The sequence below is a fragment of the Mobula hypostoma genome, chromosome 1 (assembly GCF_963921235.1).
Source record: "Mobula hypostoma chromosome 1, sMobHyp1.1, whole genome shotgun sequence".
In the NCBI taxonomy this organism is placed as follows: domain Eukaryota; kingdom Metazoa; phylum Chordata; class Chondrichthyes; order Myliobatiformes; family Myliobatidae; genus Mobula; species Mobula hypostoma.
Window position 1 is genome coordinate 67,206,081 of NC_086097.1, and position 14,403 is coordinate 67,220,483.

Below are 14,403 nucleotides of genomic sequence, written 5' to 3' on the forward strand. Positions count from 1 at the left end.
TTGAGTCTACAGGCAGTGTTCAGAATCCTGAAGATATTCATACTGTCAGATCACATTCCTCCTGATCCTCTCCTTTTCATGGTAGAGAAACCTGATCATTGTCTAGATTCACTAGTCACCTAAATTTTCTACCTCACCAAACAAAAGTGTACTTGTTTAAGGTTTACCCGGAAGCTGATGTAGATGGAAAAAGAACAATGCCATTTTTTTTCTGGAATACTTATTGAAAGTGATCAGAATAATTCGCTTTCTTAGCTCTGGTGTTGCTTTTATGTATGGCTAATAAAAGAAATGGAGCAACCCTTTCTCCTTTCTCTTTGGATGTTAATCAAAATGCAAATTATACCAATGCGAATGCAAGAGATTTTCTTTCAGGAATTCACAACACTATCTTCCTGACCCAGTTTCATCCATTGGTCTGTACTGTGTTTGATCATAGCATTGTCAATGTGAAGAATAATTTGAGCATCACTATTAAAGTACAATTGTATGTGAATACGACACTCACTGGTCACTTTATTAGGTACAGGAGGAACCTAATAAAGTGGCCACTGAATGTATCTTCGTGATCTTCTGCTGCTGTAACCCATCCACTTCAAGGTTTGAAGTGTTGTGCATTCACAGATGCTCTTCTGCACACCACTGTTGTAATGCGTGGTGATTTGAGTTACTGTCATCTTCCTGTCAGCTTGAACCAGTCAGGCCATTCTCCTCTGACCTCTCTCATCAAAGTGTTTTTGCCCTCAGAACTGCTGCCTCCTACATGTTTTTTTTTGCACCGTTGTCTATAAACTCTATAGGCTGTTCTGTGTGAAAATACCAGATCAGCAATTTGTTACTCAAACCACCCTGACTGGCACCAACAATCCTTCTACAGTCAGAGTCACTTAGATCACATTTCTTCCTATGTGGATGTTTTGTCTGAACAAACAACTGAACTTCTTGACCACCTCTGTTTGCTCTTATGCAATGGGTTACTGCCACATGATCTGTTAATTAGATATTTGTGTGAATGAGCAGGTGTATTTAATAAAATGGCCACTGAGTGTAATTATTGAGGAATAAATACTGGTGTACTTCAGGTACTAAAGGATGCCCAGAGATAGAATTTGTGAGAGCAGAGACTTAATTTGGCAAAAAAGTCAAATCATTCTAACTACCTGACCTGACTTTTGATGATCATGTAATAAAAACTTAATTATATTGCAGTGGAAACTTTTACAGTTGGTCAAATGCAGTGAGTCAATTTGTGTAATTTTGTGCAATTTTTCAGACTTTCCAAATCTATCATAAAGTTTTATTTTGTGTGCTCAGGATCTCCTTTATAGACGAGCAAGGTCTTTGGTGGATTATGAAAGTGCAAACAAGCTGTTGGATAGATCAAGAGCCAAAAACAAAGATGTCCTTCAAGCTGAGACCAACCAACAGTTCTGCTGTCAAAAGTTTGAGAAGCTTTCAGAGTCAGCAAAACAAGGTAACTGTTTTGTACCGTTTACGCTTCAGAATTGGAATTTGTAAGCAGAAGATATGACCGCTGAATAACCTGTTGGTGAGTCTGCACCTGGAATATTATACACACCTCTGGTTGCTGTATTGTAGAAAGGATAAGATTAACTAGACAGGGTGAAGAAAAGATTCACAGGACTGTTGGCAGGATTGAAGGGAGATACAAGGAGAGACTGGCTAGGCTGGAACTGGTTGTTCTGGAGCAAAGAAGACTAAGTGGTGGCATTTGAGCTTTATATTATGAGGAGATTGGATAAGGTGGATTATGCTTGTCCTTTAACCAAGTTTATTGTCATTATGTGCCGTATCGTATGACGTGGGCAGTTGGTAAATTTTCCTACGGAAGTGGTTTGCCATTGCCTTCTGGGCAGTGTCTTTACAAAATGGGTGACCCCAGCCATTATCTTCAGATTGTCTGCCTGGCGTCAGTGGTTGCATGACCATGACTTGTGATATGCACCAGCTGTTCATACAACCATCCACCACATACTCCTGTGGCTTCACGTGACCTGATCGGAGGGCTAAGCACATTCTACACCTTGTCCAAGGGTGATCTGCAGGCTAATGGAGGAAAGGAGCGTCTTACACCTCATTTAGTAGAGACGTATTTCCACCCTGCCACCCGTACACTGGTTAAGGAGGGTCTAAAAATAGTGGGCATAAAGTTAAGAATGGAAAGATTAAAAAGTGTCCTCCCTGAGGGGCAAGTTTTTCCACTGACGGTGATGGAGGCAAGTACAATTATAACATTTAAAAAAACATTTAGACGGTATATTGATGGGAAAAGTTTAGAGACGTGGGCTATGCACAGGCAAATGGAGCCAGAGCAGGAAGACACCTTGGTCAGCATTGAGTTTCTAGGCTCAATGACTCTAAGGTTTGCAGAATCAGAAATGGGTTTAAATCAGAATCAGGTTTAGTATCACCAGCACATGCCATGAAATTCATTAACTTTAAGTAGTGCAAAAAAACAGATAATAAGAAAAACATTGAAAGTTTGCATGTGATTGAATATCTTTTTGGAAGTGCTTGTGCTGTGTAATTCCCTATCTATGGCTTATCAATTGTGCAAGTAATTTAGAGAAGCTGCAGAGATGCCCAATTTTCTGAAAGACTTCTGAGCTAATATTTTGAATATTAAGAATGACAAATCTTATTCATGACTAACAATGTCATTCACATTTGGTATATTTTAAAGTGCTTTATACTCAAAGTGTAGTGTAGTCATTGTAATGTAGAGGTAGGCGCACTACTGGTTCCAATAGTTTTAGGATGATTGCACATTTCAGTTTTGGTGATGTTAATTTGATTGAAAATATATTATCTAGAACACACAAAATAACTTTACTGGTTTTTCCAATTGTGCTTTGTCGTCTTTAATTACTATCAGAGATTCTACAGAGGCGCTTGGGTTTAGAGTTGCATCACTGAAAAGTCTAATAACTTAAATAGTAAATGAAAATTAAAAAAAAATTGTATATGCTGTAAATCCAAAATAAAAATGGAAAATGCTGGATATACTCAGTAGAATTGCCAGCTGGTAGTGTGGTGGCATCAGCACCGGCCTTCGAGGCGAATGGTCTGAAGTTTGAATCTGGCTGGCTCGTTGCACGCTTTCCATCTGTTCTGGGTTGACAGTCAAACTAGCAACTCGGCTTCAATTAAAAACAACAGACAACTGTTATGGAAACAGCAAAAATGGTGCCTGATGCATCGCAAGGCGCGAAAAGGAACAGCACTAACAATTGGTCCTGAAATGTAAACTCTGTTTCTCTTTTCACATATGGTCTGAATTGTTTCCAGCTCTTGCTGTTTTTATTTAAGTACACTTGAAAATTACATGGGAGTGAATGGACTACTTTATTAACTGAATCTGGAAAAGCAGTTAAAAGTAATTGAGCAAGCAGTATTAATCAAGATTAATCTATCTTCCTTGAGATTGTACTACTGATAATTACAATTTTGTTCCTAGAGCTTATAGACTTCAAAACTCGAAGAGTTGCAGCGTTTCGAAAAAATCTTGTAGAATTGGCAGAATTGGAACTAAAACATTCCAAGGTAATGTCTGTAATAGTGCTCTGTAAAATTCACTTAAAAATAATTGTATAAGTACATTGTAAGGACTAAACATGCTAGTTTAGACTGTACATTGTGTATAAAACTGTTCAAACACTTGAAACTTTATCTTCGACTGTAGTTTTTGCAGGATCCCTATTTATTAAATTCTTTCAAGCCAAGACACAGTCATATTCCCCTCACATGGATACAGAAGCTTGCTGCTTATTTTGACTTATGATTTGCCAGTACTTCCTGTTTAAAATGTTGAACTTTAGAGCTGAACGACTATTAACTGTGCATGTAAACTGAGACACTTCCATCAGAGTTAGTGGAAGTTTTAAACAGTAAATCAGAATCAGGTTTAATATCATTGGCCTATGTTGTGAAATTTGTTGTTTAGCAACAGCAATACATTTTAATACATAATATTAAAAGCTATAAATTACAATAAGAAATATATTTAAAAAAAATAAGTAGTGCAAAAAGAGAACAAAAAAATTGAAAGAAGCTATTCTTAAAACATTTGAGTGCGTGGCTTCAGGCTACCTTGATGGTAGCAATGAGAAGTGATAGGGGTCCTCAATGATGGATGCCGCCTTTTTGAGGCTTGTCTTTTGAAGATGTCCTCAATTCTAGGGAGGCTTTACCCATGATGGAGTTGGCCATGTTCACCCCTTTTTTGCAGCTTTTTCAGATCCTCTGCAGTTGCCCCCTCCATACCAGATGGTGATGCAACCAGTTAGAACGCTCGCCACGGTGCATCTGTAGAAATTTGCAAGAGTTTTTGGTGTCATACCAAGTCTGCTCAAATGCCTAATGAAATATTGCTGCTGTTGTGCCGCCTTTGTGGTTGCATCAATATGTTGGGCCCGGGATAGACCCTCGGAGCTGTTGACACCCAGGAGGTTGAAATTTTCACCTTTTCCACTGCTGATCCTTCCTTGGACTTAACCGATGCTGAGTGCAAAAGGTTGTTGTTGCAGCACCATTCAACCAGCTGATCTGGCACACCCTTGTATGCCTCTTCATCACCATCTGAAACTTTGCCAACTGTAGTTGTCTTATGCAAATTTATGGATGATGTTTGTACTGTGCCTAGCCACACAGTCGTGGGTGTAGAGGGAGTAGAGCAGTGGACTAAGCCCGTATTTTTAGCATGCCAGTGTTGACTGTCAGCATGGAGGAGTTGTTGTTTCTGATCAGCACAGACTGTGATCTCAAGGATTCAGGTTTAGAGGGAGGTACTGAGACCCGGTTTTAAAGCTTGTTGATTAGTACTAAGAGTATGATGGTGTTGAGCGCTGAGCTGCAATCAAAAACAAATGATCAAGTCTGAGTGAAGAGCCAGTGAGATTGCATCCACTGTGGACCTATTATGGCAAAAGGCAAACTGCAGCAGGTCCAGGTCCTTGGATGGAATTCATTCTGGCCACGACCAACCTCTTGAAGCACTTCATCACAGTAGATGTGAGTGCAACTGGACGATAGTCGTTACCGCAGCTCACTCTGCTATCTTGGGCACTTGAGACTTGAAGCAGGAGGCAGCAGTGAAAGGTTGAAGATGTCCTTGAATGCTCCCACCAGTTGGCACAGGTTTTTAGTGCTTTATCAGATACATCATCAGAGCCTGACGATTTGCGAGGATTCACCCTCTCAAAATATGTTTTGATTTCGGCCTGACCAAATGCACAGGTGTGGTTTTATGCATGCTTTGAAAGGGAAAATGAATGGCATTGAACTCATCTGGGAGTGAAGTATCTCAGCCATTTATGATGTTAGGTTTCAAATTGTAGAAAGTAATAGCCTACAAACCCTGCTAGAGCTAATGTGCATCTTATTTGGTCTTGTAACTTCAACTGGAATTGTTTTTTTTGCTCTTAAAATAGCCTTCCATAGGTCATACCTGGACTATTTGTATAGTTCTGGATCACTGGTCTTGAATGCCACAGATCTAACCCTTAGCAGGTTACGAATCTCCTGGTTCATCCACAGCTTTTGGTTTGGGTATGTCTAGCACGTCTCAAAGTTGCACACGGCCCTTGGTGAAGTCGGTGACAACTGTGGTGTATTCGTTCAGATTTGAAGATGAGTCCCTGAATATTGTCCAGTCCACCAACTCAAAGCAGTCAGTCTCTGTCTGTACGCTGAGAATAGAAGCACAGCCAGATGATCGTACTTTCCAAAGTGCGGGCGTGGGATAGCATGGTAACGTTCCTGATGGGGGTATAACAGTGGTCGTGTGTTAGCTTCTCTAGGTTCACAGGTGATATGTTGGTGGTAGCTGTTCAAAGACTTCTTCAAGCTAGCCTGGTTGAAATCCCCTGCAATCACAGGGAAGGCATCAGTGTGCATTGTTTCATAACTGCTGATCACAGTGATCAGCTCCTGCAATGCCTGTCTGACATTAGCCAGATATGGAATGTGCACCCTTACCAGAATGATGGCAGAAAACTGCTTCAGCAGATAAAATGGATAACACTGACCGCTGAATGTTCCAGGTCAGATGAAACAGAACCACCACGTCTGTGCACTACGATAAGTTAATCATAAAGCATACTCCACCTCCTCTACCTTTTAAAAGACTCAGATGAACTGTCTTTGTAGAGAATGGTGAAACCCTCAGACTTCAGCGCTGCGTCCAAAATGGAGGGGGTGAGCCACGTTTCTGTGAAGCAAGATACACGGCTGTCCCTGATGTCCCTCTCTTACTGCAGTCTTGCAATCTATTTTCCAGAGACTGTATATTTTCCAGCAGGATAGTCAGTGGAAGTCTGAGGCCTCTCTTTCAATCATACCTGCAAGCCCAGCACGCCCTCCACACTTCCTTTTACCTAAAGGGGAACTGCAGCAGTCACCTAACTCTGGGGTCTGCTGATTTTGAGGATCAATATATTTTAAAATCTTAAGATTCTATTGATTACTGCAGTATCCATGGCTGTGACTATGGGTTTCAGCTGTAGTAGTCCTATATGGGAATAAAGTGGATTCCAGTTAACTGAGCCATCAGTTAATCGAGGCAGCCGCTTATTTAGGACAACTTTCAAAGAACAAAAACTAATCAAGAAAATAGCCATGGTTCCCTTCATTTATTTGGGACACTATGCTGTTTAATTGGGGCAGGAGACTTGCTCAACAGTTTCTGCGGTATCAGACACATGTCCTTGTGTGGTCATAAGACTACACTGTGCTTAGAGCGAACAGTTTTTTTAAATAGTGTCAGATGCATGTGCTTGTGTTTTTAAAAAAAAGTGCTGTTTGTCACTGATAGTTAGCAAGAAATAAGCAGTAAGACAATTCAGAACATTTTCTCACTGTGGTTTCAAGCATTCAGACTTGGAGATGCCAGTCACAGCTGGAAGTGAAAATGAAATTATTTCACTACTTCAACACGAATTTGAAAATATCACCAATTATCTTGAATGTTTCAATGAAAATGAAGATTTGGAGGAAGACAGTTGCATGAAGGCAGTTCATTATCTTCACTGGGTGTCTGCGCTGATTTTGTTCATTTGCAACCAATCAGAAGAACATGGCAGCATAATTCCTCTGTCGATAACTATTGGGAACTAATATGCCCTTTTATAGTATTGCAGTACTATTGGTAGTGTTCTAATTTGTTGTGTATTTTACTTAAATACATAATTTGATAATCATTTAAACAATAATTTGTCTACTTACACTTTTTTACTGTTTCCATGAAACATTCAGCTAATTGGAGCAGCCGCTTAAATGGGCCAAAATGTCCTGGTCCTAATGTGTCCCATTTCCCATTTAACTGGAATCCACTGTATTTCATGATTCCCATCGGAACCACACGCAAAGGTTCACCACTTATCGGCCATTTTGTGAAATGCTTGGTCCTTGCGAAAGCATGTGCTGGTTTTGAACATTATATCAATTATCTTGCTACTCCATTTTAAAAGAACCCCAGCTCTTTAACCTTCATCGATTTCTTTCTTTTCCAAACTATGTAAAAAAAAAATTTCCAGTATAGCCATTTTGAATATATTGATCTTTTCCAATCCTTACTGGTTCGGGAACATTGAACAGAGACCGGTACAGCACAGGAATGTAATGTGAAGGGTTACCTTACTTCCCGATTGAAAGCCACTTCTGCTGTGCCAGTCATTGATGGGCCTGTTCTAAGGATGTTACAGTTCTTTCCCATTGTTTGGCTTTTATGCCATGGCACTGGTTTCCAGTTCCAGGTGCTTCAAGGGTGTAAGAATAGTGTGTGCAAAAGATTCTGTCTCTTTGTTAGGTGCTCATCTTCACACTGAGATCGTGACCAGTGCTGAAGAACCATTGGGAAAGTGCTGCAGGTGTAGGAGGGCTTGTGCGCACACTTAGCTAAGTACCTGTTGTTGAATGTTTAGTTTTGTAGTAGTGTAACTTGGGGAGACTTAATGAAGTGCCTGTTGAGATTGAAGTGTTACTGAATGTTCAGTGTTGTATTTTTGTAACTTTAGGTACTTGTTTAATTTAGATTAGAGGTTCCCAACCTGGGGCCCACAGACACTGTGGTTAATGGTAGGGGGTCCATGGCATAACAGAGTTGGGAATCCCTGATTTAGATGTTTGGTTGTCTGTAAGTAAATAGTTAATGGGCTTACTCGTAATTAGTGTCTTCTGTCTCACTTACCGAACCTGTGAACCTGCTTCTCCATAACATATGGCACTGCAAGCAGGGTTCAGTGAGTGAGTAGAAGATGAATTATGAGAGAGGAAACCCTGTGCGAGCAATGCTGAGTCCTGGGGTGGCCTGACAACGGTGCAGGATTTAGGAGTCTCATCAACCTACTATGGTGTACGGAACACCCATAGACTGGTCAGATGAGTTGAATTCCTGAGGGGTGAAAATCGGACACCACATCGTATCTGTACTTAATAAGGCAGTGTACCACAAGAGGAAGGGGAGCCAGAGGATGCTTTCTGGCAGCTGGTAGCTGGAAGTCATTGTAAGGTGCCAGCATGAGCTGATCGCACGGAGTGATCAGGAGATAGTAAGTCTCGAATGAGGTGGAGGTGCTGCACAAATGCTGTACCACCATGGAGGTGCCCATTTGGCACAGACCTGGGCCAAAGAGCTATGTGACAAGAGTATGGAGATGGTCTGTCAGCTAATGAGGATGCAGCAATTAGAGGCTGCCCAACAGACTAATTGGCAACCAGATCTCATTAAGGTCCGAGCCTTGATAGTGCAGGGAGATGATCCCAACACATGGATGGTGAATGGGGATGTCTGGCTTGATAGGGTAGAGTGGATTCTGTCTCCAACTGATCGCCCTTTCCCCTACCAGACCGATGACCATGCAGTCCCATACCTGTTATGGGGGGCTTCGGCCCTTGAGAGAGGGGAGGAGGGTGTGGAACCAAGGGGAGTGGTACAATGCTTGTGACAACAGAGATTAGGGAGCTCTCTGCTAAAGAATTGATGTGATCAGGGTATAGGTACAGACAGAAGCCAGGAGTTGCCTGGCCACATGGTGGTTCAGGATATGGGATTGGAGGGGGCTGGGGGCTACCAGAATGAGTCTATCTAGTAGAGAGATGGGCATTGTAGGGGGGTGTTGTCCCAACACATGATCAATAATGCCCTGAACTCGCCACTGCTTTCTGTATTTTTTACTGTTGACTATTTATCTCTGCTGCGCACTACATGCATTTTGAATTATATTTTTAGTAACTAATGAGGAGACAGAACTGTATACAATACTTCAGTTGTGGCCTTGCTAGAGCTCTATAAATCTGGAACATCCTGATTTTTGACTTCAGTACCTCGAATAATAAAGGCAAGCATACCATATGTCTTAACAACCCTGGTAACTTATGTAGCCACTCTGTTATATCACAACAAAGTGTACTATTTGCTTATTGCACCAAATATTCCCTGCTTTTTTTCTTAAAAAGGCTTGTGTACCAACAGGGGTTTCAGATCAAGCCCATTGGAACTTGTTTAATAAGACAGATTCATAACTGACAAAAATACTACTCTTTTATTGCCTTATGAAAGACTCAAAATTGTTCCAGTGAAAATGAAAATATATTGTACATGTTTCCCAAATGGCACAGGACTTTTCTTGTTTCCCAAGGAAAATAATGAGGAATGGGGAACTATAATTTGTTGATAAGAACATAAGGCTTTTGAAGTGTTGAAATTATGCCATCTTAACTGATAAAGTAGTTCTGGCCCAAATAATCTGTATAAATTTAAAGCTTATTTGTAAATTTGTAGTTTATACTCCTAATGTAAATCTGAACATTTACATTTTACCAGTTCTTCAAGATGCTGGTCTTGAAGAAAGGGATACACAGTGGCTGCATGTATCTTGGATAATTTTTACTCAACCACCTTGAATGTTCTGAGAATTTGAAATGCTACTTAAATGTAAAGACAAGACTCAATTGCATAACTTTGACAAGATTTGCAATCTTTGTTTATTTGGTTCTGCATGAAAGTGTTACGTGTTTTCTCCTGAATGTTCATTTTAGTAAAGTGATCTTTTTGTATGTATTTTTTTATTCACAGAGCCACTTGCAACTGCTACAGAGTTGTCTTGTAGCACTGAAAGGTGACAGTTAACTACATTATGGTTGTATTAACAAGGGCTGTGTATGTCAACTCTACAAGGAAGAACACTTAGCAAGCTTTCTGAGCTCTATAGAGATTTCCTCCAAGGAGGTTCTTTATATGTCAAAAGTAAACGACAGTTTTGCTCTGATGAGAAAAATCTTGAATCAAGAAACCCCATACTGAGATGCTACATAACACATCATTTGTATTTGATTGTCCAGAAATCAAAATATTTTCTTCATTTGCCAATACCTTCAATATTATTGTATATTTGCCAGCTATATTCATTTTTACAATATCAAAGGCCTAATTTGGATGTTTCTAAAAATAAAATGAAATACCATTACTTGTATTCTGTATAGTCACGTGCATTGTTTTGCATTTAGTGCTGCTCCAACATCTTAATATGACAATTAATCTTTAATTTTTTATATTGATAACATTAATCTTCAACTAAAAATTATGTTAGAACTGAATATAATTTCTAAATCTAATGTATATCTGCCTTAAACTTATAGAATGATTCCTAACCATTGTGTAATAAACTGGTATGCTAGAGAAGTTTTGTTTTGTTTTGTTTATCTCATTTTTTATGAATGCAATGGAAGGGGAATCACTTTGCTCTCAGGATTTCCATCACTCCCACTCCCCTATGTAGCTCCCTCTAACTTATTCTCTCCTATATGCCATCATTTCTCCCTACTAACACCCACTTACTCTAGGAATGTATGTAATTAAGAGTGTCCTCCAAATTACTGGCATTTCTTTGGAAGCGAAGGGAAACCAGAGCACCTAGGGACAGTTCACACAGTCGCATATGAACCTATGACGAGTACTGTGCAATTACAGAACTGTCTGCTGTTCTGCATTTCAAGGCATTTTATGCCGTTTCAGAAATAGGTGTACCAGCATAGTGAAAGAAAAGGGGGAAAAAACTTGCTGCACAGATGTAAAACACAGAAATTGTTTAAAATCTGAAGCAGAAGAGAATGCTGGAAATACCCAGCACGTCAAGCAGAGAGGGAAAAAGAAACTTCAGTTAATGTTGCGGGTAAATGCTCCTACAGCAGATCTGGTCACTTCTAACAGGAAAAGCTTCCTTATTCAAGATTATTGAATTCTGTGTAGTCTTGGGCTGGAATTTGGTGGGAGGTGATGTGCTTGCATTGCATTGGATTTCATTGGAATAGTGTAGGAGGCCAGAGGCAGATCAGAGTGAGAGTAGATAAAGAAGCTCGTGGTCCCTTTTGTGAACTTGAAGGGAAGTGTTTTGCAAAGCAGTGACCCAATCACTGTTTTTGATTGCTGAATCACTGTTTTTGCTGAAAAACCACACTGAGAGAGGTGATGCAGTTTAATTGTAAAAGTGCAAATTAATTACTGATTTCCTGGAAGGACTGGTAGGAAGAGACAAAGTGAAAGGGCAGATGTTGCATCTTTTATGGTTGCAAGGGGAAGTGTGATCAATAGTTGTTGATGGATTGAAGAATGAACCAAGGATTACAGAGGAAATTGTCCCTCAGAAATATTGAAGGGGAGTGGAAGATGCATCTGGAGATGGACTTTATTGGTAAGCACACTAATGGCTTCTTTTGCTTTCTACTAATTTAGTGTTTAAAAGCACATTCCTTCTTCAGGATGCTTGATTAGAATGTATTCTACACCAGCTGAAAGCAGAGGCTATGAATTACATTTGACTAAAATATTTCAAATGAGTTGTAAATTTAAATTCTTTACCCTACCTTTTTATATTTCTTATAAGACCTAATTCATAAGCCAGACTAGATATAGAATCATTACTTAGTCCGCTAAGTGCAGTTTGCTAAGCAAGGACTTCCAGCTACAGATTTTGCTAAACTAGCTGTCACACATACAGATTGATTACAGTGAAGTATTTCAGTAATTCTGTGTCTCATTGCAGTTAGTGTATAATAAAGCACTTTACATTCCCTTTAAAGGGCTGATGTATTTTGATTGGTCGAGGTACAGAATGACACTGAACATTTGTCAACTATAAAGTATAAAATAAGCACAAGCATATTTGCCTCCCTATTTGGAATTTCAATTAGAATGTTGTGCACTCTTTACAATTATATTTGAGAGTATATTTTAATGTAGCAAGACATTTATAATTTATCAAATAAGTTGTTGTACACAGGGTTATATTACTTAATGTACTTTAATTATACAGTAGGATGTTTTTCAGTTTCTATGATCACGGCAAGATATTTACATATATTTCTTTGCTAAATGTACTTTATAATAATGATATTGATCCAAACATGTTCAGGTTACCTATTTCCCCATATACAAAACCTTATAGCTGATAACCAATATGAAAAATATAAAAATGCTGATAAAGACCTGTTAAAACCTTACACTCTTATTCAGACGTACTTAGCTGAATGTAAGAATTTAGTTCTATATCGTATTTCCAATTCCAGCTATGAAGAAAGGCCTTGGAATAGGGACTGTTAGGTTTTAACACTCCTGAGGACAGAAGGATGGAGTAGTTGTAAGTAAAGTAAACTGAACAATTAAGCACATTGACAGTCAAATCTCAACTTTAACCTGTCGCTAACAAACGAAACAGTTGCTTTTTCCAAATTGATCACATAAATCGTTTTGCTGTTGTAACCTTTTAAATTCACTTTGAACACTTAATATCCTTCGAAACACCCTACAATACATGACAAAGGAAAAATAATGCAGCAGTCATTGCTTGGATTATTTTAATTGTATTTGTGCATTGGTTAAAAAATATGAATGCAGTTAGCGTAAAAGTTCATTTTTCAGACTTGCTACACTTATTACATAACTGCAATGTATTTAAGATCTTTATTCTGCATGCACTTTTGTGCTGCTATATTGCAGCTGTTGTGTATTTTTCTCAATGTTAATCAAAATACATAATGGACTTTGCATGTTTAAACCCTGTTTACTGTAATTACATACTCATTACTTCTGACACTGTGGCCTCCTCCTTTGAAATCAAGTTCTACTACCAGTTATGGCACAGGAATGTCGAACCTCTAGCTGCTGAATCATCAACAGCTGAGAGCTCTGGATAGAACAAGGGATGTGGGACCAGACAGAATCTCAGCTATACAGTACTGAACATCAGTGCTCCAGCGCTAGCTGTGCTGTAGTCAAACTATTCCAGTACAACAACACCATTAGCGAATAAGACATAGGAGCGGAATTAGGTCGTTCTGCCCATTTACACACAATGTCAAAAATTTCCTGGTTTGAGCTACTCACAAAAAAGTACAAACCCATCCTGGCTAATGCTGGCCTAATCAGTTCACTCTCAATCTTCAACAGAATATCAGAAGCTATCACTGATACTGCTGCCAAGATGCACATAATAATAATTTTAATGATGAACTCACTGATACTTTGTTTGGATTTTTCCAGGAATTTAGGCTTCAGACCTCCAAATGTGAGAGTGACTGCACTTAATATCAAGGCAGAATTTGACTGAGTGTAGGCTCTTGGTGAGACTAAAGTCAGTGGTGCCAAATGTATTTGGACTTGTATCTCACACAAAAGAAGATCTTTGTGTTGGTCAGTGGTCAATCATCTTGGTCCCAAGTCAAGGATTCCTCAGAGCAGGTTCTGGTCCAATTCTTTAAAAGCTTCAACAGTGGCCTGCCTTCCATCGTAAGAGCAAAAGTAGAGATAGCTACAGATGATTGCACAACATTCAATTCCATTTGTGGTTCTCAGCAAATAAAGCAGCCCATATCTGCACGCGGTGAGACCTACACAACAATCAAGCATGAGCTGATAAATTGGCAAGTAACTTGTGTCACAGAAGTCCTGAGGAATGATTATCTCCAACAAGAGAGTCTAACCAGCCTCCCTTAATATGCGATGACATTACCATGGTTCAGAATCCACTATCCACCTGCTGAGGGTCCACTGTTGACCAGAAGTTCAGTGGCACCAGCAAAAATAAAATAAGATGGCCTCTATAGCAGATCAAAGCTGACTGCCGTGACACTGTATTCCTTAGAGCCATTGCAATGATTTTGCACCACTTTAACAGTGGGGAATTTGCAAAGTGACTAAATAGATGCACACTAATAAATAAATGTGTGATTTTTCTAAATACCTTTTGAGTTTTGTTTTGTTCAGCAATCTAAAAACTTTGACAGTTTTGAAGTTTGGATAAGTAGGTTTGGCGTAGTTGGTTATCAACTTATTTATTGAATTATGCTTCCCTACACTCCACGTTCCTTTGGGAATTCAGTTCTATGACT

General features: G+C 39.4%; 1 protein-coding gene across 1 annotated transcript in view; it reads left to right on the forward strand.

Annotated features, from left to right (window-relative positions):
- snx6 (sorting nexin 6) overlaps positions 1 to 10,699 on the forward strand; it is an 81,315-nt gene extending 70,616 nt beyond the window's left edge. The window contains exons 12-14 of the mRNA XM_063050158.1: positions 1,315 to 1,474; positions 3,479 to 3,564; positions 10,094 to 10,699. Of these exons, the coding sequence (XP_062906228.1) occupies positions 1,315 to 1,474; positions 3,479 to 3,564; positions 10,094 to 10,147 (300 nt within the window). The 3' untranslated portion in view covers positions 10,148 to 10,699. The remainder of the gene's footprint in view (positions 1 to 1,314; positions 1,475 to 3,478; positions 3,565 to 10,093) is intronic.
- The last annotated feature ends 3,704 nt before the right edge of the window (positions 10,700 to 14,403 follow it).